General features: G+C 34.5%; 1 protein-coding gene across 3 annotated transcripts in view; it reads right to left on the reverse strand.

Annotated features, from left to right (window-relative positions):
* Positions 1-1,551: 1,551 nt before the first annotated feature.
* Positions 1,552-27,295, reverse strand: part of SNX4 (sorting nexin 4) — a 56,927-nt gene continuing 31,183 nt past the window's right edge. For 2 of the 3 annotated variants that reach the window (XM_036905033.2, XM_036905039.2), the window contains 7 exons: positions 25,681-25,742; positions 18,955-19,020; positions 15,346-15,435; positions 13,892-13,991; positions 12,213-12,358; positions 8,893-9,007; positions 1,552-2,724 (listed from right to left, as the gene is read on the reverse strand). In XM_036905033.2, coding sequence (XP_036760928.1) covers positions 2,677-2,724; positions 8,893-9,007; positions 12,213-12,358; positions 13,892-13,991; positions 15,346-15,435; positions 18,955-19,020; positions 25,681-25,742 — 627 coding nt within the window. In that variant the 3' untranslated portion in view covers positions 1,552-2,676. Of the gene's footprint in view, positions 2,725-8,892; positions 9,008-9,729; positions 9,821-12,212; positions 12,359-13,891; positions 13,992-15,345; positions 15,436-18,954; positions 19,021-25,680; positions 25,743-27,295 lie in introns of those variants that run through there. The other variant, XR_008998195.1, reaches the window with a different exon arrangement.

Here is a 27,295-nt window from a genome sequence, read left to right on the forward strand (position 1 = left end):
GACTATTTATTGTTAAAAGAACATATGGGATATGAACAGTCCCCAGGAATGGGTTGTTCTAGTTTATCTGAATTCTCTCAGACTGTTTAAGTTCAGTCGGACAATATCCACCATATCATAGATAAGTTTTCACAAATGCCTAAGGTGCCTAACTGGTTTTCTTGGTTTCACTGGAGATGGCTGGTAATTACAGGTATGCTTTGGTTAGGTAACTATATTCCTATTATGTTAATGTGTGTGCACAATTTAATTAGTAGTTTAAAACCTATCCACACTGAAGTTACTCTACACGAAGATATGTCAAAGAAATAATCAATCTTCCCAGGTTTTCTTCTGCCTGCTACTTCTATAGCTTTTCTTCTTCCTACCTAATCACAACCTTTAAATAGAACTCGTGCCACATGTCGAATTTACCTAGTATCATAATTCTTCCAAGTGGTAAAGACACCTCAAGACAAATGCTGGGCATAGAAGCCACAGGGCATAAATATGCAAAGAAGTAAAAAGCTAACCTTTTCAAACAATAAGGCTTCTCTCTCACTTACCAACTTAACATTTCCCTATATGGCCCCGGAATATGACTGCTTAGCCAGAGACGGGTAAGATTCCTCAAGGGAGGAACAACCTAAGACAGGCACAGTCGCAGGGGGCCATCTGGTGAGAAAATGGGGAGCAGCAGAGGTGAGGCTTAGAACCTCCCCCCTCATGTTCTGAGAGAAATCTTCTGCATACATAGATGTTTATTGCCCTCGTCTAGCTCAGATTAACACATAGTCTACAGGCACACACCTGATCATCTACATTTGCTCTCTTACAACACTAAACTCTGTTTTCTACCTTTATCTCGTATCTACCTACCACTTCAGCATTTTATTAAAAATAATAATAATAGAGAAATGTGGTATCCACATATAAATCAAGTTTAAAAATCAAATGAATATTCATATTTGAACTGACTGTGTATAGTTCATAATGCATGAACAAAACCGAAAGCTTCTGTGATGACTGCCCTTGCACTGTTCACCATGTAACTTATTCACTATGTAAGAATTTGTTCTCCATGTAAGAATTTCTTCGTTATGCATCAGAAGATTGGAGACTGACGAAAATTAGGCTTGGGGTGGATTAATGATTGTGCATTGACTATTGACCCCCCTATACAGAAATTTATTGTTGTTAACAACTATTTGATCAATAAATATGAGAGATGCCCTCACAAAATATATATATATATATATATATATATATATATATATATATATAAACACACTTCCAATTGTAAAATAAATAAGTAACCGGGATGTAATGTATAGCATAAGGAATATAGTCAAAATATTGTAACAACTTGGTATGGTGATAGCTGGTACCTAGAATTATCATGTATATAAATGTTGAATCACTGTGTTGTACACCTGAAACTAATGTAATGTAATACTGTTGTCAACTACCCTTCAATAAAAAAAAAAAAAAACAAACATAACATGCCAGGTATTATTTTCTTACAGGGCATGTATAGATGAGTTTGTTAAAAGAACAAAAATCAAATGAAAATCAGCACAATACTTCATTTATTTATTGTATCAAGTTTGGCAAACAGCACAAAAATCCAACAATGTTTTAAACATGTAAAAAAGTCAAATGCTGAACAGTACTGTGGATTTTTTTACATAATTAGTAATAATGAGTACACATTTAAGATTCTGCAAAGCTAGCAAAATGAGGGTGCTTTGCTTCTGAACATATACCACAAAAAACACAAAAAAAAAACCCAATATAATTTATCTTTACAAAAATTACAGCCAAGCAATAGAAAAGACGTTAATAATCAAGATACTAACAGATATGTTCATTACATATATATCATACATTGAAATGCTACAACTTGTACCCTGAAATGCCGTATATAGAGAGCTGACAGAGTAAACTTAGGCTCATCACTGAAGTTACGAATTATTTGAGAAGAACTTAATGCTTATATGTAACATACTCAATCAAAACTTCCTATACAGCAACTCCTAGATCATTACAATGTATTCCACTATATATCTGAGAAGTTGAGTCTTCTTTGTTGGCAGTATAAAATTTCTCACCAGTATCAAAATTCTGGTAAAACACAAATTGAAGGCATTTTCTAGTGTTTGCAAATGTTATAGGGGGCATCAATGAATGCAGGAGAGAAGTCTTAGATTTCACACGAAGTTTCTGCTGAGCTTTGTCAAACCAAACAGCTCAACTATAAGGCAAGAAAAAAATAACCCTCTGTAACAGATTAGTGGGTCTTCCCAAGTAAAATAGGAATTTCATCTTAGGAAAAAAACTCCTTACATAAACAGATCTGAAGAAGCTGGCATTCAAACAAACATCCAGAAAATATCTAACATCCGGACTTTCAGTCATTGGTTCAGAAGTCTAACAAACAATCTATGGTATATATTATCAAATTAACTTTTTGGAATCAGCACCAGTCCCCAAAACCTTAAATTATATTATTTAATCTTCATTGAAATACATCCTTTTTGTGCTATATCAACACAACTACAATCAAATTAAAGAAAGTTGAATTTAATCAACTTATTATATATTTTTGTATATACTGGGTAGCAAATAAAATTTTTAAAATTTACTTGTGCTTCTGTTTTGGGGCACTTCAACTGAAGAAAAATCCATTTCACAGGATTACATCTTGCTAAAGCATTCCTTAGCATTGGTCCAAACTTGAATCCCCTAATTAAAAAAAGAAAAAGTAATTTTAAAATGTGAATTTGGAAGGATTCTGGAAAGCCCGACTTCGGTTTAATGTTATGGTAAGTTTCCCTTTTTGGAATAACTGACAAGTTCAGCACATATGACAGCTTTTCTGGCAATAGCTAATATAAGTAAATATCTAATGCTTCTGGAAAAACATGAGAATCATTTGTATGAGCCTATCGTCAAGATGGAGAAAGAACTATCACAACTTCTTTTTAGAAAACTGAGTTTTCAAGATTCCTAACATAAACTTGTTTACTCATATCACATATTCATATCATTTCTATTTGTAAACCAAACAAGTTTTGGGGCAATTTTTTCTATGTAATGTGGAAAACAAAAGAAAAAACCTTAGTAGTCTAACAATATAAAGTAATGAATTATTAAATCATTAGTCTAATAACTAATGTTTTGATAAAACCAATTATATACTAAGTTATCAAAACCCTCTCAGTGGTTCTGAAAGGCTATTCAGCACAAAACTAATAAGATATAATATGTCTAACATGCTTAAACAAAATGCATGTTTGTAAAATTTAAGTGGTAGAAACAAAGGTATTTTTTCAATAAACAAGATACATATTCTCTGATAACTATGAATTTATGAAGAACTTTAATACTTAAACATCAAAGTGTGTGAATATTTATCAAGGCTTCAAACACAAGGAAAAAATTCAGGAATCCTTTTAGGTTTTTTCCTCTCTGATGGAATATAAAAACCAAGTTAAAAATTTTTTTAAATGTCTCAGATTGGCTGGATAAAATATCTAAAAGCATTTGCTGTCAGAAAGGATAAGACAGATCTTCAGCACTGTCATAGTAAGATGTCCAGTACACATCAAACGAAACATTTTAAACCACATACTAGCACATATAATGCAACCCTATTCTTGTGGGGAAGAAGAAAGTGTATATTTACCAAATTAGTTTAAATGTACAAAGAAGTACAGAAGGATACACATGAAGGTGTAACAGTGGTAAGTTTTCAAAGGGAGGTTGGGGAGAATTTTTACTTAATATGCTTCTGGATTATTTGAAATTTTTACTGTGAGCATATGTTATTTTTATGATTTTTTTAAAAGACTGAACTGAAAGGGTTATTTTTTTCTCTTTCTTTTATTGTAGTATATATAATTGATTTTTAAAATTTGAAAAGACCAAAAGTAACTTGAAAATCAACCAAGTATTTCTTATAAGCCTCAGCCTCAATTTCAACAGATTAGAAAATTCACTATAAAAAGGTTGACCAAGAAACTCAAGATATTTGATTTTTAAATGCTAATATTAACATTTTTTTATTTAACTTTTTTGTTTTGGTTTATTACTACTACAATTTAGCATTCAATTATATTTAATTACCACTTTGAATAGCTGACATCATAACAAAGTATAATGTTTTAAAAGTTAATATACAAGTAAAATAAACAAAATATAGGCACCCATATTCATTCAAGAAAAACTAATGTTATTCTTGACTTCTAGCACTTAATATTCAGTTTCTAAAGAAAATATTTTAGATTTTCACATATAAAAATCTTTACACTTACAGAAGGAAATAAAACATGATGATACTTTATAGTACGATTCTTGGGAAATAAGGTGAATATATATTCTAATCTCATGTGAGTAAACTCTTTGTTTACTATGGTTATTATCTTAGGATACAAGAGTTGACATACAAGATAATATTCCTACAGTAGTATCTTTTTTATTCAGAGATCAACACCTTCAACCACCCCAACCCTAAGCAAGATAGAGAAAAGTCTTTTGAGTCACTATAAAGAGTCCGCATTTTACTTTGGAAAGGCAGCAAATGGGAGCTTATTAAGTCTTTAATAGGAAAAAACAAAACAAACCACACTAACCCTAGAAACCTTTGTTATCTGACCTTTCAGACCTACCGAGATTAAAAAAGGCAGATTACAAAGGCGGCTATAAATGTGAAGCACAGTGAGAAGCAGGTAGGCAGGAGTTGGTGGATGACAGTAACACAGACAGAACCACCACCAAACTACAATATACGCAACCATCAGCATTTGTAGATTGAATAGTCAAGATTTTGATTTCTCTTAAGTGACTCCAAAGATCCACACAACATGACGTACCTTCAAATTTCACTGAGGCATAAATATAAATTTGTCAAATACAAAAAAAGCCCACTTGACTAGTGCCTAAGTCTGGCATTTGTCTCAAAAGACCTTTGTTCTTCATACTACTGCTGGTGACACACATAAAAAGGATTAGGAAAGTGATGTTTGCTAGCCAGAAAATACAAATTAAAGCATCAAACTATTTATATGACTATGATTTTTCCCTCTACAAAGGTCTTCATAAACAAGGGAATTTGTCTTACTCTAGGATTTACTGAGATAATGCATGTTAACTTGCTGGATAAATTGTGAAGTGCTAGACAAATGTAAAGCCCTGGTACTCACTGGTAGCCACATATGCAGGGTCATGACAAAAGAGGTTATGGAATGTTTTATACTTTTTTTTAATGGTATCATTAATATACAATTACATGAGCAACACTGTGGTTACTAGATTTCCCCCATTATCAAGTCCCCCCCACATACCCCATTACAGTCACTGTCCATCAGCGTAGTAAGATGCTATAGAATCATTACTTGTCTTCTCTGTGCATATGTATGTTACTTTCCCTGTGCCCCCCCAACATTATGTGTGCTAATCATATTGTCCCTTAATCCCCTTACTCTCCCTAGTCCCTTTCCCTTTGGCAACTGTTAGTCCACTCTTCGGTTCTGTGAATCTGCTGCTGTTTTGTTCCTTCAGTTTTTGCTTTGTTCTTATACTCCACAAATGAGTGAAATCATTTGGTACTTGTCTTTCTCTGCCTGGCTTATTTCACTGAGCATAATACCCTCTAGCTCCATCCATGTTCTTGCAAATGGTAGGGTTTGTTTTCTTCTTATAGCTGAATAATATTCCATTGTGTGTATGTACCACTTCTTCTTTATCCATTCATCTACTGATGGACACATAGGTTGCTTCTATTTCTTGGCTATTATAAATAGTGCTGTGATAAACATAGGGATGCCTGTCATTTTGAATCTGGGCTGTGGCATTCTTAGGGTAAATTCCTAAGAGTGGAATTCCTGGGTCAAGTGGTATTTCTATTTTGAGTTTTTTGAAGAACCTCCATACTGCTTTCCACAATGGTTGAACTAATTTACATTCCCACCAGCAGTGTAGGAGGGTTCCCCTTTCTCCACATCCTTGTCAGCATTTGTTGTTGTTTGTCTTTTGGATGGTGGCCATCCTAACTGGTGTGAGGTGATATCTCATTGTGGTTTTAATTTGCATTTCTCTGATGATTAGTGATGTGGAGCATCTTTTTCATGTGTCTCTTGGCCAACTGAATTTTTTCTTAGAGAAGTGTCTGTCAGCTATTCTGCCCATTTTTTAATCGGATTATTTGCTGTTTGCTTGTTGAGGCAAGTGAGCTCTTTGTATATTTTGGATGTCAAACCCTTATTGGATATGTCATTTATGAATATATTTTCCCATTCTGTCAGACACCTTTTTGTTCTACTGATGGTGTCCTTTACTGTACAGAAGCTTTTTAGTTTGATATAGTCCCACTTGTTCATTTTTGCTTTTGTTTCCCTAGCCCAGGGAGATATGTTCATGAAAAACTGGCTCATCTTTATATTCAAGAGAGTTTTAACTATGTTTTCTTCTAAGAGTTTTATGGTTGAATGACTTACATTCAGGTCTTTGATCCATTTCGAGTTTACTTCTGTGTATGGAGTAAGGCAGTAATCCAGTTTCATTCTCTTACATGTAGCTGTCCAGTTTCGCCAACACCAGCTGTTGAAGAGGCTGTCATTTCCCAATTGTATATCCATGGCTCCTTTATCATATATTAACTGACCATATATGCTTGGGTTAATATCTGGACTCTCTATTCTGTTCCATTGGTCTGTGGGTATGTTCTTGTGCCAGTACCAAATTGTCTTGATTACTGTGGCTTTGTAGTAAAGCTTGAAGTTGGGAAACGTAATCACCCCCTGCTTTATTCTTCCTTCTCAGGATTACTTTGGCTATTTTGCTTTTTTTGTCGTTCCATATGAATTTTAGAATGATTTGTTCTAGTTCATTGAAGAATGCTGCTGGTATTTTGATAGGGATTGCATTGAATCTGTAGATTGCTTTAGGCAGGATGGCCATTTTGATGATATTAATTCTTCCTACCAAGAGCATGGGATGAATTTCCATTTATTAGTGTCCTCTTTAATTTCTCTCAAGAGTGTTTTGTAGGTTTCAGAGTATAGGTCTTTCACTTCCTTGGTTAGGTTTATTCCTAGGTATTTTATTCTTTTTGACACAATTGTGAATGGAATTGTTTTCCTTATTTCTCTTCCTGCTAGTTCATTGTTAGTGTATAGGAATGCAACAGATTTCTGTGTATTAATTTTGTATCCTGAAACTTTATGAATTCAGATATTCTGGTAGTTTTGGAGAGGATTCTTTAAGTTTTTTATGTACAATATCATGTCGTCTGCCACAATGACAGTTTGACTTCTTCCTTACCAATCTGGATGCCTTTTATTTCTTTGTGTTGTCTGATTGCCTGGGATAGGACCTCCAGTACTGTGTTGAATAAAAGCGGGGAGAGTGGGCATCCTTGTCTTGTTCCCAATCTTAGAGGAAACGCTTTCAGCTTTTCACTGTTAAGTATGATGTTGGCTGTGGGTTTGTCATATATGGCCTTTATTATGTTGAGGTACTTGCCCTCTGACCCATTTTGTTGGGAGTTTTTATCATAAATGGGTGTTGAATTTTGTCAAATGCTTTTACAGCATCTATGGAGATGATCATGTGGTTTTTGTCCTTGTTGTTGATGTGGTGGATGATGCTGATGGATTTTCAAACGTTGTACCATCCTTGCTTCTCTGGGATGAATCCCACTTGATCATGGTGTATGATCCTCTTGATGTATTTTTGAATTCGGTTTGCTAATATTTTGTTGAGTATTTTTGCATCTTTGTTCATTAGGGATATTAGTCTGTAGTTTCCTTTTTTTGTGGTGTCTTTGCCTGGTTTTGGTATTAGAGTGACACTGTCTTCTATATTTTCTTATTAAAAAGGCATTTTGAAAAGATTTTGCCAGTGTCAAAAACTTATTTAAATCAGAGTAAGCTTCAACATTTGTATAATTCTATGAATATCTGCAACATGAAGGATTTACTCAGAAAGCAAACCATACCATAATCATATTATCTCCAAATAACGTTGAAGCTATTTTCCAAAGTACTATATACGTATCACTATTAGGAATGGTATTTTACTGCCCTGACATAGATCTTACAATCAAAGTAATTTTATTGGTTTGTACTTTCAAATATAAGTTTTAAATGGGGCATGTAACTTTAAAATTTAGATGAGTGGAGACTCAAAAATGAGACTCAATAATTTTGGTTATAATATTTTTTTCAAAATTATGTAGAGAAACAGGGAAACATTCTGGAAGGGGAGAAGAATGGGCTTTAAAGTGAAAATGATACAGTTTGACAATGGAATATTATTCAGCCATACGAAGAAAACAAATCCTACTGTTTGCAACAATATGGATGGAGCCGGAGGGTATTATGCTCAGTGAAATAAGTCAGGCAGAGAAAGACAAGTACTAAATGATTTCACTCATTTGTGGAGTATAACAACAAAGCAAAACTGAAGGAACAAAATAGCAGCAGACTCACAGACTCCAAGAAGGGACTAGTGGTTACCAAATGGGAAGGGTATGGAAGGGTGGGTGGGGAGGGAGGGAGAAGGGCGTTGAGGGGCATTATGATTAGCACACATAATGTAGGGGGGTCATGGGGAAGGCCGTGTAGCAAGGAGAAGTAGTGACTCTATAGCACCTTACTATGCTGATGGACAGTGAGTGTAATGGGGTTGGGGGGAGACTGATAATATGAGTGAATGTTGTAACCACAGTGTTGCTCATGTGGAACCTTCCTAAGATTGTATATTATTTATGTCAAATAAATAAATAAATAAAACTGCTAAGCCAAATTGAAAAAAAAAGTGAAAATGATACTTTGATCCCAATAAATAATTTTTAAGAAATTTGTAAGCACTTCTGAATATACTTGTATCTTCACTGAAACCAAAACCTACCTTTTTGCACATACTGATCTGCATGACTGCATAGCTTATAAGGGCTTCCTTTAAATCACGGTTCTTTTGTTCTTTGAAGCGTTCAATATCAGCCCAAGCATTTTTCACAAATTCTCTGAAATAGAAAGTATAGTTTTTATTATTCTTATTTAAACTATGTAAACTTATATTATAAATTCATATTAACCAGATCTTGTTTTTATTGGTTTTTATTTGTCTATATAGAGGAAAAAGCTATTGCCTGTATAAAGGTAATTCTATTATTCTCTTCCTAAAAATTATAGTGGATGAGCAGGGACAGTCATACATTCTTCTACATTTTACTAATCCCTATTTCTGCCACAAGAATTCCAGCTCTGAATCATTCCTACAGAACACATGTAGATGATATCTTGAACCAGCTCAGAAGCCTAACAGATGCCCCAGGAAGTTGCCTTCCTGGAGTCTCTGAGAAACATAAAATCTATTTGATAAAATGGATTACAAGTGACATTTATCACGAACTTGCTTTAAATGGTACCAGAGTTTTTAAAATTATTATGGGCATTTGTCTTTCTAAGGTTTACTTTTACTTATCTGGTGCCAGCAGTTGTAAAATTTTAAAAACCACCTCAAGAAATACCATTGACCCAGGAATTCCACTTCTAGGAATTTACCCTAGGAATACAGCAGCCCAGTTTGAAAAAGACAGATGCACCCCTATGTTTATTGCAGCACTATTTACAATAGCCAAGAAATAGAAGAAACCTAACTGTCCATCAGATGAATGGATAAAGAAGATGTGGTACATATACACAATGGAATATTATTCAGCCATAAGAAGAAAACAAATCCTACCATTTGCAACAACATGGATGGAGCTAGAGAGTATTATGCTCAATGAAATAAGCCAGGCAGAGAAAGACAATTATCAAATGATTTCACTCATCTGTGGAGTATAAGAACAAAGAAAAAACTGAAGGAACAAAACAGTAGCAGAATCACAGAACCCAAGAATGGACTAATAGTTACCAAAGGGAAAGGGACTGGGGAGGATGGGCGGGAAGGGAGGGATAAGGGGGCGGGGAAGAAAGAGGGCATTACGATTAGCATGTATAATGTGGAGGGAGGCACGGGGAGGGCTGTGCAACACAGAGAAGACAAGTAGTGATTCTACAACATCTTACTATGCTGATGGACAGTGACTGTAATGGTGGTTGTGGGGGGGTACTTGGCAAAGGGGGGAACCTAGTAAACATAATGTTCCTCATGTAATTGTAGATTAATGATACCAAAATAAAAAAAAAAACACCTCAAACCAATGACACACTCTTGGTCTGCTTTGGTCAGCTCATTGACTATCAGATGAAAACAACAATAAGGAAAATGAACCAGACAGTGATGGCAGATCTCTGAGAAGTACTTACATTTCTAGAAATACTTATGGAATAGTATATGCCAAGTCTATGCAAGGTGTTGGGAGATTAAGATGGAAAAGACAGTCATTAGCCTTGAAGGACTCATAATTCAGTCAGGAACAGCACACAAAACCGACCACCCAACCCAACACTGTCATGCTACAGTGTCAGGAACCAAGTTTCTGAAAGCCTGCAAGGTTAAGAGAAGTTTTCCAAAGGAAGCAGCACAAGCTATGCACTGAAGAATGATCACGCTTTTTGAACAGCTGATGTTGGCAAAACTGGACAGCTACATATAAGAGAATGAAACTGGATTAATGTCTAACCCCACAGACAAAAGTAAACTTGAAATGGATCAAAGACCTGAATGTAACTCATGAAACCATAAAACTCTCAGAAGAAAACATAGGAAAAATCTCTTGAACATAAACATGAGCAACTTCTTCCTCAACACATCTCCTCAGGCAAGGGAAACAAAAGCAAAAATGAACAAATGGGAGGGACTACATCAAACTAAAAAGCTTCTGTACAGCAAAGGACACCATCAGTAGAACAAAAAGGCATCATACAATATGGGAGAATATATTCGTAAATGACATACTGATAACAACATCCAAACTATATAAAGAACTCACACACCTCAACACCCAAAAAGTAAATAACCCGATTAAAAAATGGGCAGAGGATCTGAACAGACACTTCTCCAAAGAAGAAGTTCAGATGGCCAACAGGCACATGAAAAGATGCTCCACATCACTAATCATCAGGGAAATGCAAATGAGATATCACCTCACACTAGTCAGGATAGCCAACACAACCAAAAGACAAAGAACAACAAATGCTGATGAGGATGAGAAAATGGAACCCTCCTACACTGCTGGTGGAAATGTACATTAGTTCAATCATTGTGGAAAGGAAAATAGAGATTCCTCATAAACTAAAAAAATTGACCCATTTGACCCAGGAACTCCACTCCTAGGGGTTTACCCAAAGAAAATAAGACCACAGATTCAAAAAGACATATGCACCCCTATGTTTATTGCAGCACTATTTACAGTAGCCAAGAAATGGAGGCAACCTAAGTGTCCATCAATAGATGGATAAAGAAGATGTAGTACATATACACAATGGAATATTATTCAGCCGTAAGAAAACAAATCCTACCATTTGCAACAACACACATGGAGCTGGAGGGTATTATACTCAGTGAAATAAGCCAGGCAGAGAAGGACAAGTACCAAATGACTTTATTCATTTGTGAAGTATAACAACAAAGCAAAACTGAAGGAACAAAACAGCAACAGACTCATAGACTCCAAGAAGGGACTAGCGGTTACCAAAGGGAAAGCAGGTGGGGAGGGTAGGTGTGGAGGGAGGGAGAAGGGGATTAAAGGGCATTATGATTAATACACATAATGCAGGGGGGTCACAGGGAAGGCAGTATAGCAAAGAGAAGACAAGTAGTGACTCTATAGCATCTTACTATACTGATGAACAGTAACTGCAATGAGGTGTGGTGGGGGAGACTTGATAAATGGATGAATGTAGTAACCACAATGTCACTCAGGTGAAACCTTCATAAGATTGTGTGTCAATGATACCTTAATAATTAAAAAAAAAGAATGATCAGGCTTTTTGTTAAATGGGGGTAAGAAAGGGCAGAAGGAAAGTGCAAAGGATAGAAATCATGAAAAGTACAAGAAAATAAATATTATGAAACTGAAACTCTTTCTTCTTTCCCTCACACTAGAACTATTTCTATAATATGATTTTTCATGAACACAAATTTCATAGGGATTCAATCACTGCATTTTAGAACAAACTATAATCCGGGGATGTTAATGGAGATGGGGATTGCTATTAAAAAAACCAATTTGCCATGCAGTCTAGACGTCTGTCTGTTAAACCTCTCAGCATTTTTACCTGCCTTCCAGATTTTTAGACTTTAATTGTTGTTCTCCTTCATTTATTTGCTCTTCTAGCACCTTTATTCTGGCTTCCCTCTGCTCTGGAGTTTCTTGACCAAAAAGCTTGGTGGTCATGCCCTTCAAAGAAAAGGTTCTCACAGTCTAAAAATAAACAGAAACAGATGAATGGATAAACAAAATGTGGTACACACATACAAAGAATACTATTCAGTCTTGAAAAGGAAGGAAATTCTGACATGTGCTACAACATGGATGAACTTTTAGGGCATTATGCTAGAGAAGCAAGCCAGATATAAACGGACAAATACTGTATGAGTCTATATATATATATGAGACGCCTTGGGTAGTCAAATTCAGAGACAGAAAGTAGAAGGGTGTATGCCAGCAGCTGGGGGAGGAGGGAAATTGATAGTTGATATTTAATAAGCATAGATTTTCAATTCTCCAAAGTGAATAAAAAGAGTTCTGGAAGTTGATTCCAAACAATGTGTACATACTACTGAACTGTATGCTTAAAAATGGTTAAGGATGATAATGTTATGTGTATTTTACCACAATTAAAAGAAAACTTTTGCCATTTTCCCCATAGCTCAGAAGCACCATAAGATTTACAACCAGGAGACTCTTACTATAATCTCTAACATTGGAATACTATGGAATAGTCAGGAAGGGGAAAATTCTAACTGTATTTCTTAATCAAATGGAAAAAGGCAACTTATTTCTTTACATTAATGGTCATATTTTTTAAATTACTATGACATAAAAAATAGGAAAATTCAACAGTCAACAAAGAAAATAAACCAAACTAAAGAAACATCTAAAAGCTGCATAAATCACCTGAAACTTGGTTATCTATTAATAAAACAGGATGCCTAAACCCAATTGTTGGAGGAATGCCTCAAATTTCACTGCTTTAACATTTCCTCCCTCACTAATTTTACATTCCCACTTTTCCCTTCACATGTGGGAGTAGAGAACCATGCTCCCTGGAAATGCCTGGGAACTTTCTGAGTTTTAAAAACAAATCAAACCAGTGTATAACATCTTTTGTGGTCAGTGGTCTTTTTCCACATTTATCTATGAATTTTCAGAGACACTGAAGTATTTGTGAACTATGAGGTGACCAATAAATGCTACTAGCACTGTCACTGCTTCACTATTTCCAGACTGTATACTCTCATCATGACAGCTAATTTGAGCCCAGTGAAATAGCTAGATGGTAGAAAGTGGATTATAAAAATTACCTAACTCTAATACAGTAAGATACAGAATTTCCCTCACAAGTATTCACTTTAAACATTCAAGAATAAAGTTTACCAACACTCCTTGTTAGGAGAGATGCACTGATTGTAACTGGGTAAGGCTTTTCAAAGTTAGTTAAAATTTCTAAAATGTATTTTGTAAAATTAAACCTGACAAAAGTCAGTATTTTAATCCCCCCAAATAGTGTTAATTTTCACTTGGATTTAATCATAAATGGGATGACATGCCACATGGAGCACTGTTGGCAGAATTTCTCACAATACTACAAAATACAAAACCACAACCCAATCAGAGTTTCTCACAAATTACTCCCCTGTAAAAGCTACAGGCATCCTGGGTATCACAACGGCAGCCCATTTCACTTAAGATTTGCTAAAATAATAACAGATGCCTAATTGGAAAAACTCTCACCCCAGTTGCCAGTTCCTCACATTGCTGCTTTTTGGATGCTAAGTCCTGAGCAGCCATCTCCAAGTCATACTGCATAAGTTCATGTTTTCTGCACACAGCCCTAGGGAGGAAAAAAATGCCACCAATTAATTTCTGTGGCTTCTTTTTCAACATGTTAAAACTTTTTTCCAGGGGTTGAAGGGAGGCATTCACAATGTCTTATAAGATGCAGAACTTGTATACCTAGAATTTTCTAATATAAAATATAGTTGCCCAATGTTACAAATTAAATCTAGCAGGACCTAAGCACCAAACTTCATATGCACTTCAAACAAAAAAGGTTGCTTTCTAGAAACTTGCAACATTTTTTCCAATAAACATACCATTAGCACATAACTTTAAAAGAATCTCTCGTACAACAAAGGAACTAATGCTGCAATCTCATATAGTAACTGAGTATTCTTTGAGATGTTATCTCAAAGCTTTGTTTTTTAGAAATCTCTATTCGTTTTCCTTGTCATAAAAGTAATCTGTGCTCACTGTAAAAATGCTAATAAAATAATGCACAAAGTAAAAAAAGTTTATGAATCCTCTTTTTTCCTCAATCCCACAACCCAGATATCCACAGTGTATATCCTTCCAGACTTAAACTAGACATTTACAAATATACATATCCACATGTCCCAAGTAGTTCTACATCTTTTCTTACTTAACTATATGCCATAGACATCTTTCCATATCAACACATTAATCTTTTCTACAGTTTTTAAAAGCTTCACATAAATCCACTGTATTCAGCAACTTTCTTTTGGTTGTTGACTTGAAAATACCTGGTGAAACCTCTGCCTACTCAAAGCCCTAGAAGAAAAACCTAACAATGTGCAAATGTTTTCAATCAGTTACAAAACAGCTAAAGGAAAACTACTCTTCTATTTTACTAACAGAATTCTCATACTACTTTTACAGATAATAAGAAAATGACCAAACCATCTATGACAAAAAGCCCTCTATTCCCAGAAAATGATTCACTTTCCTAAATTAGAAAGAATACAGTAACTTCTTAATTAAAGAGGGCTACCTACTGGAGAACTCTGGCTCTGTAGAAGATAAAAGAATACAGAAGACAAAGTCCTGATACTAAGAAGTTTTACTATCCTACTAAGGAGATAAGATACACAAGTGCAGACAAAATTACAGAAAAAAAAAAAGGTAATATACAATCTACTGACAGACAGTGCTACACACAATCTGTATTTTGCTTCCAATCTTTAAAATGAAAAAAAAAGGAGGAACAACAGCTAGATCTGATGCCTGAGACTAACAGGTTTTATTAAAATACTATTTCAAGGCTTGTCTTAGATTTCTGCAACACAGAGGAATATAATGAATGAAAATCACCCATCTTTATTTTACAGTAGCATATGAAGAGTGCTGACCAGCATCAGGGCTGAATCTGGAACATTTATTATGCTTACCGCAATGCTTCTGCATAAAACAGATATTCCTTTAGCTGATCTGCATAGTGTTCTTCATCTTCCAAAATATCATCAATAGAAGATGCATACCTGTCCAAAAACAACGCACAGAGGGACTTCCACCAGGACACAAACACTACTCTTCTAAACAAGTGCTGTTCAAAGTGTGGTCCATAGACCGTTTGCTGCCCATCCGTGACAAAAGCAAGCACAGAAAGTGACAGTAAGCATTTAGAAATATTTATAGCAATTTTTAATTATAAGACAATTTTATTGAATTTTACCAAAATGTTTAGATCAGCAATAGCTTAGAAATAAAAACAAACCAAACCAAAAAATGTCCTTTCTACAAGTAACAGGTAGCTTAAGAAACACTGTAATACTTAATATCTTTTGTTCAAAAATTTATGAAAGGGCTACAAAAATCTGCAGAAAAAAAAAGTTGGTAAGACTGGTAGCAATTACAAACAATGGCAAAAAGTATAAAGGGAAAAGTAGAGTAACTAAAGATTACAGAGAATTTTAGAAGCCTTATTTTATACTAATTCTCAATAGCAACCTCTGCTTTAATCCAGACAAGCCCCTCACTGTCACACCATTATTGTTCCTGAACCTGAGTCTTTCTTGTACAGCAATGTGGTGGCTCTCCAAACCCTACAAGCACCTTGTCCCAGACTACTTTAGTCCTTATTCATCATTCTACTTTTGGTCTCCTATCAACAATTTACAACTTAAGTATTACCAAAGTAATGTTTCATGTGCTGGTTCTATTTCTCTGACCACATTAAAAATTCCATAAGGACATGAGCTATGTTATATATTACTTCTGTATGGTCTAACAGGTAGCCTTTTTTCAAATTAATTCTGATTCCTTAGCATAGGAATAGAAGAAAAATATGCTTTATGTCCCCAGGCCTGCTTCATGTGGTTACCATAAACAAAATTTACTGCAGCTGTAAAAATAAATAAATAAACCTATATTAAGATTCATCAAAAGCAATGTGCTTACAAGACTTACAAAAGCAGGCAAAGTACATATTCTGAAATCACAAACTTGCATTTGTTAATGTGGGATCTCTAGGTAACTGAAAAAAAGTCTGCAGAGGTGAAATAAGCCAGGCGGAGAAAGACAAGTACCAAATGATTTCACTCATATGTGGAGTATAAGAACAAAAGAAAACTGAAGGAACAAAACAGCAGCAGAAGCACAGAACCCAAGAATGGACTAACAGTTACCAAAGGGAAAGGGAGTGGGGAGGACGGGTGGGAAGGGTGGTATAAGGGCGGAAAAAAAAGAAAGGGGCCATTATGATTAACATGTAGAGTGTGTGTGTGGGGGTGCACGGGGAGGGCTGTGCAACACAGAGAAGACAAGTAGTGATTTTACATCATCTTACTATGTTGATGGACAGTGACTGTGAATGGGTATGTGGGGGGACTTGGTGAAGGGGGGAACCTAGTAAACATAATGTCCTTCATGTAACTGTAGATTAATGATACCAAAATAAAATTAGTAATAAAAAAAAAGTCTGCAGAGTAGGAAAAACTGCCTTTAGTTAATAAATCTGATTCTCAAAGAGTTAATGTTAAGGAAACAAAAAGAACCACAGGGCTGGTGGCTTGAAGACAGGAACAGAGTACAGGGATAAACAGCACATTGTCGGGTGGAAAAGTATTAAGTGGTAAAGATTTTAGACAACAGTACTGAGATTAATTTTATTTAACACTTTAAATAATCAACTGAAGGGATAATCTTAATCCTGCAAATACTAAAAACACTAAATCAAGAGAATGCAGGAAGAACTCTTAAGGTTAAACAAACAGGTTGAAAAGTAGCCACGTAGCCTGAATATGGCCCAAAGAAAAACAATACTTTGATAAAATATTTTTTGTCTTTTTACTATTGAGTTGTAGGAGTTCTTTATATATTATATATAATTGGTTGGAAATATTTACTCGCAGTTTGTGGCTTCATCTGTGGCTTCCCTTTTCATTACCTTAATGGTGTCTTGTGTGTGTATGTAGAGGGGACATATATATATAACATCAAATCTGCCCTTTAAAATTTTTTTAAGTGTAAGCTTAGTGGTATCAAGTACAGTCACACTGTTGTGCAACTACTGCCACCATCCATCTCCAGAACTTCTTCACCTTCTCCAACTGAAATTACACCCACTGAACAGTAACTGTCCATATTCCTCCCTTTCCCAATGGCATCTTTTTGATAAGACAAAATTTTTTGTTTTGATAAAGAACAATTTACCATTAAAAATTTTTCTTTTTTCTGTTCATGTTCTTTTTAAGAAAACGTCACTTATTTAAAGGTTGCAACAAGATTCTGTTTTCTTCTATGTTTCCTACTAAAAGCTGTAGTTTTAGCTTTTACACTTGCGTATATAATCTAAATTTAACTAGTATTTTACGTAAGATGTGAGATACAGCTCAATGTTCATTTTTTTTTCCCCACAAAGATACCCATTATTCCAGAACCACTTCTTGAAATGGACTGTTTAAATGTGAGTATATTTCTGGACTACGTTCTGTTCCACTGATGTTTATCTTTATGTCAATACCTTCCTTAATAACTATAGCTTTATAGTAAGTCTTGAAATCAGGTAATATATTCTAGGTTTGTTATTTTTCAAGATGGTTCTTTGCATTTCCACAAATTTTAGAATCAGCTTATCAATTTCTATAAAACAGTTACAAAACAGATTGGGATTGCCAATTTGGAATAATGCACATTGTAACACTACTGAGTCTTCCAATCCATGAACATGGCTTATCTTTCTATTTATTTAGGTTTTTAAATTTCTGTCAGTAATGTTTACACATAAAATTTTCAGGGTATGAGTTTTTCTTATCTTTCATTAAATTAATCTCTAAGTATTCTGTTTTGATGCTACTATAAAAAGTATTCTTATAAATTTTTATTTTCCAAATGTTGCTAGTGTGTAAAGAATTCATTTTTTATATAATCAATATTCATCTTGTATTTTGCAGCCTCACTAAATTCAGTTGTTAGTTAGTTCTGTGATATTTTTGGTTGACTATGATTTTTCTATGTAAAAGATCCTGTTGACTGCAAATAAAGACAGTTTCACTTCTTCCTAAGATTTAAGCCTCTTACTAGATATTCTTGCTTCAATGCACTGACTAGGACCTCTATTATCATATTTACTAGAAGTGGTAAGAACAGACAACCTCTCCTTGTTCCTTGATCTTAAAAGCAAGTGTCAATATTTCATCATTAAGCACAATATTAGCTATAAGTTTTAGGCTGAGTAAGCTCCTTTATTCCTAGTTTGATGAGTATTTTTATTGCCAAGTGGATGTTGAAATGCTTTTTTTCTACATGCATTGAAATGAACATAGTTTTCTTCTGCTAATATGTGAACTGGACTGATTGATTTTTGAATGTTAAATGAACATTTACTACAATTATTATATAAATTATATAATTGCATTCCTGATATAAACTTAAATCAGATCTACATACACAGAGCATAATATAAATGCCAACAAACTTGATAAAAACAAAAGAACCGAAGACTCATTTCACCACTAACCTTCACCTCAGGTTTTACCTCAATTTCTCTAGGTACTTACACATCCATATGATGACCAGCACTCTGTAGGCCATCACCCATTTCTTTTTCTATGGCACTCCATTCACTAGGGAGAAAAAGATAAAACCAAAAACATCATGAATTAGATATGGAATATTATTAAGTGGAATCATTTATAAGGTTTTTCCTAGCTAGCTTTTGAACAATACATAGTATCTATATTTGGATTTGTTTTCTGTGACACAAATATGCTGCTTTCCCTTTAAGTTTAACAAATGAAATGCAACGGAAGGCTTTAAAACGTTAGTTCAAAAGTTGGTATCTGCTGCTGTTAAGTGCAAAGTAAGCATCATGTGAAACAGCTTTCTGCTTATAGACAACTTTCTCAGCTAGGGTGCCTATTTAAATCAACTGTAGGGCTTTTAGAAACTATAGATGCTGACCCTGCTCTTAATGTACTTAATCTGAATCTCTGGGGTAGAGCTGAGCATGTATATATATATATATTTTTTTTTTTATTAAGGTATCATTGATATACATTCTTATGAAGGTTTCACGAGAAAAACAATGTGGTTACTACATTCACCCTTATTATTGAGCCACCCCCCCATACCCCACTGTAGTCACTGTCCATCAGTGTAGTAAGATGCCACAGAGTCCCTATTTGCCCTGACCTATAGTCTTCCCCGTGACTCCACACACAACACTTGCACCAATCATGATACACATATATATATATTTTTAAATCCATGGATGATTCTGATGAATACACGATTACATGTCACTACCCAGGAGCTAACAGAAAAAGGCCATTGTACAGAAACATTAGGTGCACAGTAAAACTTTAATAATTTGCACTGAAGTTGCATGAGAAAGTCTACTAGAACCACAAATCATTTGCGGTCATTTCTGTGAAATGCTTCTTATAGAAATTCCTTTTTATGGAAGTTGTGTATGTGTATTATAGTCAATGTGGAAAATAAATCTATAATCCCAAATACTTGGGATTATATTACATATAAATCATTTGATTTATCTAGATTCATCAAGATTTATCCTTTCATTTTACCTATAACTATAAATGCTAAGTATTAATCAGGCACTAACTACTTAACAGGAACAGTAGATGATTAAGTTATATGACTGTTAATATAACTGTAGGTCATGTTAGTATAATTAAAAGCTAGATGACATAATTTGACACATTTCCTTATTTATGTATTCAATTTATGTGGCTGAGATCATATAGTACATGCAATTTTTTAAAAACTCAAACTTTTATTTAAAACAAAGGCAATCATATATTTCATATTTTGAAATGCTTTATTATTTTATTATTTGTTTATTTTTATTTTGGTATCATTAATATACAATTACATGAGCAACACTATGGTTACTAGACTCCCCCCACTACCAAGTCCCCACCACATACCCCATTACAGCCACTGTCCAGTGTAGTAAGATGCTATAGACTCACTACTTGTCTTCTCTAATACATGCTAATCGTAATGCCCATTTTCCCCCTTATCCCTCCCTTCCCACCCATCCTCCCCAGTCCCTTTCCCTTTGGAAACTGTTAGGCCATTCTTGGGTTCTGTGAGTCGACTGCTGTTTTTGTTCCTTCAGTTTTTTCTTTGTTGTTATACTCCACAGATGAGTGAAATCATTTGATACTTGTCTTTCTCTACCTGGCTTATTTCATTGAGCATAATACCCTCTAGCTCCATCCATGTTGTTGCAAATGGTAGAATTTGTTTTCTCCTTATGGTCGAATAATATTCCATTGTGTATATGTACCACCTCTTCTTTATCCATTCATCTACGGATGGACACTTAGGTTGCTTCTGTACCTTGGCTATTGTAAATAGTGCTGCAATAAACATAGGGGTGCATATGTCTTTTTCAAACTAGGCTGCTGCATTCTTACGGTAAATTCCTAGGAGTGGAATTCCTGGGTCAAATGGTATTTCTATTTTTAGTTTTTTGAGGAACCTCCATATTGCTTTCCAGTAAATGCAATTTTGCATAATACTTTTTTCCTTTAACAGTACTTTCCCATATTATTAAAATAATTTGCACTAAGCATTCTTTCAGATGACAACTCATAACTTTCTTTTAAACCATTTTCCTGGCCATTCAGGTTGTTTCCAATTTTTCTGCCATTTAAACTATGTGCAATAAAGCATCTTTGACTGCACCACATCATAAAAGAAAAGAATTTAAAACACAGTTATTCTGTTAATCCATAGTTTTTTAAACACTGTTTTTGAAATATCAGATTATATGATTATAGTATTAGAAGGCAAAAACCCCGCACAGTTTTAGATATCGTCAAAGAAGCAAAACAAACATTAGATCACCTATGTAACAGCATGGTTATGATTAATAACAAAATGGGTAAGATTTCCTCCAGTAATTTTCTTTCCTCATATATTTACTCTCAAAATAATGTAACAACAGCTAGCTATTTTTAGTGCTTTGCTCTTTACAAATGGATTTTTAACACCTCTAGCTGGATCATCTAAATTCTAAAGCCACATTTCTAATGCCTACAAGACAATTCTGCTTTTATATACCTGTCATTTCTAATTCAACATATCCAAAGCCTAGTTCTTCTCATGAAAAAGCAAATCTAGGGATTTTGGCAGATTACAAGTATAACTAGCCAAATGCGTAATGTAAAGATCACAGTTATTGTAACTGCAGATCATGTTAACAGAATTATTGGGCAGTGCAAATCAAGTATCTGAATACTTCATCCATCTAATCTCTGAGCACCTTATTATATGCTACCAACTTAAGGTCACAGAACCAAATTTAATTCCTTTGTTTACCAAACAAGACAAAAAACTAGTTCAAGTAAGGCAGTACTTACACGTAATTGTCTATGCATTCCTAATAAGTAGTTTAGTGTCTGATAAATTCTTGGCAGTTTTAGTTTATAGGTAAAATAAAAGAATGAATCTTAATAAATCTAATCATTTACACATAACTGAATTCAATAGACTATTTCTATATATCAAAAGTCACCATATGAAAAGTCATGATATTATACAAAGTGAGAAAAAAAATAATTCATTACACAAAAGCTTAATTTTCCTAAATGATAAAGCACTCTTAGAAATCAATTAAGAAACCAGACTACTAGCCCAGGAGAAAAAAGAGCAAAAGATAATAAGATAGCTTATGCAGCAGGAAAAAGAGAAAATGGCTGTTAATCATAAGAAAAAAAATGTTTGAGTTCATTCATATTTAAAGAATGCAAACTACAATTACAGTGAGAAATTGTTATTCACCATCAGTCTGGTAAGGACAAAAGTTTGCTGATTCACTGTTTTGGTGAGGGTATGAGGAAACAGACACTAATACTTTGCTGGTGGGAGTTTAATATCTTTACAGGGCAATTTGGCAATATGTACTAAAACTACAAATGCAATTATCCTTAGATGCACTAACAACACTTGTACAATTGTATCCTACATATACACTTACATATGTGTGAAATGACATAACAAGAATATTTATTGCAGCTTCGACTGCAAGAGAAGACTAGAAATAATTATCAAGAAGAAATCCATCAGATAAATTATGATACTCCTGCTCAATAAAACCTAATACAGTTACTTACTGATAAGATATTTTGGAGAGCAGTTCTTAAGTGAAAAAGAGAAAGGCAAAATATATGAACATAGCAACGTATACCACACGTTCCCTTTTCGTGTTAAGAAAAAAGAGGAAAAATGCATTAATATGTTAAATTTATAGTGCTACCTTTTACTGGAAAATACACAAGAAACGAAAAAACTGCTATTAACTGTTTCAGAGGGGGAGACCTGGGTGGTTGTCAGACAAGGAAGACCTTTCACTGTATAGCTTTGTTCCTGTTGAATTTTGTGTCAAATGAATGTAATGTCAATTCAAAATGCAAACTCAGTCATATTTTTAATTAATTTAATCAAAAGGACTTTTTTGTTGTTGTTATCATTAATCAGTTACATGAAGAACATTATGTTTACTAGGCTCCTCCCTTCACCAAGTCCCCCACACACACCCCATTACAGTCACTGTCCATCAGCATAGTAAGGTGCTATAGAATCACTACGTCTTCTCTGTGTTGCACAGCCCTCCCCATGCCCCCCTCCACATTATACATGCTAATCGTAATGCCCCTTTTCTTCCCCCCCATCCCTTATCCCTCCCTTCCCACCCATCCTCCCCAGTCCCTTTCCCTTTGGTAACTGTTAGGCCATTCTTAGGTTCTGTGATTCTGCTGCTGTTTTGTTCCTTCAGTTTTTCTTTTTTCTTATACTCCACAGATGAGTGAAATCATTTGATACTTGTCTTTCTCCACCTGGCTTATTTCACTTAGCATAATACCCTCTAGCTCCATCCATGGTGTTGCAAATGGTAGGATTTGTTTTCTTATAGCTGAATAATATTCCATTGTGTATATGTGCCACATCCTCTTTATCCATTCATCTACTGATGAACACTTAGGTTGCTTCCATTTCTTGGCTATTGTAAACAGTGCTGCAATAAACATAGGGGTGCATCTGTCTTTTTCAAACTGGGCTGCTGCATTCTTAGGGTAAATTCCTAGAAGTGGAATTCCTGGGTCAAATGGTATGTCTATTTTGAGCTTTTTGAGGAACCTCTATATTGCTTTCCACAATGGTTGAACTAATTTACATTCCTACCAGCAGTGTAGGAGGGTTCCCCTTTCTCCACAACCTCGCCAACATTTGTTGTTGTTTGTCTTTTGGATGGTGGCCATCCTTACTGGTGTGAGGTGATATCTCATTGTGGTTTTAATTTGCATTTCTCTGATGACTAGCAATGTGGAGCATCTTTTCATGTGTCTGTTGGCCATCTGAATTTCTTCTTTGGAGAACCGTCTGTGCAGCTCCTTTGCCCATTTTTTAATTGATAATTTGCTTTTTCGTTTGTTGAGGTGTGTGAGCTCTTTATATATTTTGGATGTCACCCCTTTATCGGATCTGTCATTTATGAATATATTCTCCCATACTGTAGGGTACCTTTCTGTTCTATTGATGGTGTCCTTTGCTGTACAGAAGCTTTTCAGCTTGATATAGTCCCACTTGTTCATTTTTGCTTTTGTTTCCCTTGCCTGGGAAGATATGTTCATGAAGAAATCACTCATGTTTATGTCCAAGTGATTTTTGCCTATGTTTTTTTCTAAGAGTTTTATGGTTTCATGACTTACATTCAGGTCTTTGATCCATTTCGAGTTTACTTTTGTGTATGGGGTTAGACAGTGATCCAGTTTCATTCTCTTACATGTAGCTGTCCAGTTTTGCCAGCAACATCTGTTGAAGAGACTGTCATTTCTCCATCGTATGTCCATGGCTCCTTTATCGTATATTAATTGACCATATATGTTTGGGTTAATGTCTGAGGTCTCTATTCTGTTCCACTGGTCTGTGGCTCTGTTCTTGCGCCAGTACCAAATTGTCTTGATTACTGTGGCTTTGTAGTAGAGCTTGAAGTTGGGGAGCGAGATACCCCCCACTTTATTCTTCCTTCTCAAGACTGCTTTGGCTATTAGGAGTCTTTGGTGTTCCCATATGAATTTTTGAACTATTTGCCCCAGTTTGTTGAAGAATGTTGTTGGTAATTTGATAGGGATTGCATCAAACCTGTATATTGCTTAGTGCAGGATGGCCATTTTGACAATATTAATTCTTCCTAGCCAAGAGCATGGGATGAGTTTCCATTTGTTAGTGACCTCTTAAATTTCTCTTAAGAGTGTCTTATAGTTTTCAGGGTATAGGTCTTTCACTTCCCTCGTTAGGTTTATTCCTAGGTATTTTATTCTTTTTGATCCAATTGTGAATGGAATCATTTTCCTGATTTCTCTTTCTATTAGTTCATTGTTAGTGTATAGGAAAGGCACAGATTTCTGTGTGTTAATTTTGTATCCTGCAACTTTGCTGTATTCCGATATCAGTTCTAGTAGTTTTGGAGTGGAGTCTTTAGGGTTTTTTTATGTACAATATCATGTCATCTGCAAATAGTGACAGTTTAACTTCTTCTTTACCAATTTGGATTCCTTGTTTTTCTTTGTTTTGTCTAATTGCTGTGGCTAGGACCTCCTGTACTATGTTGAATAACAGTGGGGAGAGTGGGCATCTCTGTCTTGTTCCCAATCTCAGAGGAAAAGCTTTCAGCTTGTCACTGTTCAGTATGATGTTGGCTGTTCAAAAGGACTTTTATAATGGAACATGATCAAGGACATTTTTCTTTAAAAAAAATTTGAAAGTAACTTCTAAAATGTCACAACCAAAATAATGAGCACCATTCACAAAGAAAAAGATTTAAAAATACCCAAAATATGCAAGTTACATAAACAAGTAAATATTCTAATCTACCCCAAGACTAAGAAACCCATCGTGCAAAAAGCCTTCAGAAATTATAAAGTGACACAAAGAAAAGAATAGAAACTAACTCTCTGTAAGACTGAGATTTCCAGTGGAATCTTGGGCATTCTGTCAAGAAAGTAAAAGGCATGGCTCACTGCTCGAGCACCTTCACTTTTATCTGCTCAATATATTGGTTTCCCTCACTATTTTTTATTTAGAGAAAGGGTTTAAAAGAAAATGCTTTTTTTTTTGTACTTACTACTACAGAATATCATTTAAAAATAAAACCTTCTACTTTCCAGACTCATAAATTTTCAAGAATTATAGTTCCTAGGCAAAAAGCTAATTAGAGCTAATCGCTGTTTAACAGTCTATACAATGCTTACCTGAAAACTCGTCCATAATTCCCATGTACTTTATATACACCATAGAGTCGATCTGCTACTCTCTGTAATAAATATTTAGAAGGAATTCCTATTAGGTCAAAGTTATGTACAGATTACTTTAAAAAAGAGATTATCCTCACACAAAAAATAAATGCTTAGTACAATAAACTTGGAAAATATGGAAAAAAAAAACTTAAATATCCCAAAGTCTCATCATGAGGGGAAAACCAAAAACACTAGTGTTATCATATTTATATAATTGCTTTCATCCTTCATGTATATATATGTACATGTGTGTGTGTATATATATGTGTGTGTGTATATATATGTGTGTGTGTATATATATATATATATATATGGGTTTTAATTACTATTTTAAAACTTCTTGTATCAAAAGTAGTAATATTTTATCCAATAGGTTAATATTACTTTTAACAAATACTACTTTAAATAGTTACATAAAATTCCACCTAATAGTATGTAAAATATTTAAGTATTACTTATTGTGTATTTAGTTTTCCCTAAAGTTTTCAGTATTTTATATAAATAATGTTTTAATAAACATCCCTGAGAATAAGGCTTTTTCCAAATTTCAGACTGCTTCCCTATGATGAAGTAGAACTTAACAGGGGAAAGAATAGAAAAATTTTCAGTTGACACTTTTATACGTAAATGCTGAATACATATGCTTCTATGCTACTTTACCAAGATATCTCCTTTCAACCAACAAATCAGATTATTTTTGTAACAATAGAATTACAATTAAGACCACAGAGATGAAATATGTATGCCTAGCCATTCATACAAATTTTAGATAAGAAAAATGAAAACACCACATATGGTAATTAATTTGCTTTACTTTCTCCTGAAGTGTTATGGACATAAAATAGAAAACCAAAAGCTAATCTTACATAAAATCCTTAAAATATTGCTGGTAAACAGTTTTTAAATGTGAACCCTGAGGATAAATTCCATACTAAAACATGAGTAATTTGAGGAATTAGGCATTATCCATACAACAATTCTTAACCCTTTCAATACTACAGCTTAAAGTGAACAAACCACTCTTGTAAATACTTGGAGTGGGTATAAGATCATAATAAATTTTCCACCTTCTTTGGCCTACTCCAAAGGAATACAAACCCACTAAATTATGAGGCAGCATATTCCAGTCTACAGCCTATCTTTGTGAAGTCTGACTGAAACACAGTCATACTCATTCATATTAGCTAGGATATGCAGTCTATGGCTGCTTTCATTAGCAGAGCTGAACAGAGTCGACAGGGACCACATGGCCCAAAAAGGTGAAAATATTTACTATTTGGCTTTCAGAAAAAGTTTGCCTTTCCCTGACCTAGACTCAACTTTTAGGACAAAGCTCATAATATTTATTCTGCTTAAAACATTCCAAGATTGTCCCCAGAATTCAAATTTCTCTGGGATATTATTTCCCAATTATTTTTTGAGAGTCCTATAGAATGTCAAAGGTTGTTTGTTTTATTAAATGGTTCCACTGTCAAGTATGTTTGGGAATTACTAAGATAGTAAAGTCAACAGGTTTCTTTTCTCCAGGACTTTTTAGATGTTTAACACCACATAGGAATTATGACTGGTC

Source organism: Manis pentadactyla, chromosome 1 (assembly GCF_030020395.1).
Source record: "Manis pentadactyla isolate mManPen7 chromosome 1, mManPen7.hap1, whole genome shotgun sequence".
NCBI classification, from domain to species: Eukaryota; Metazoa; Chordata; class Mammalia; order Pholidota; family Manidae; genus Manis; species Manis pentadactyla.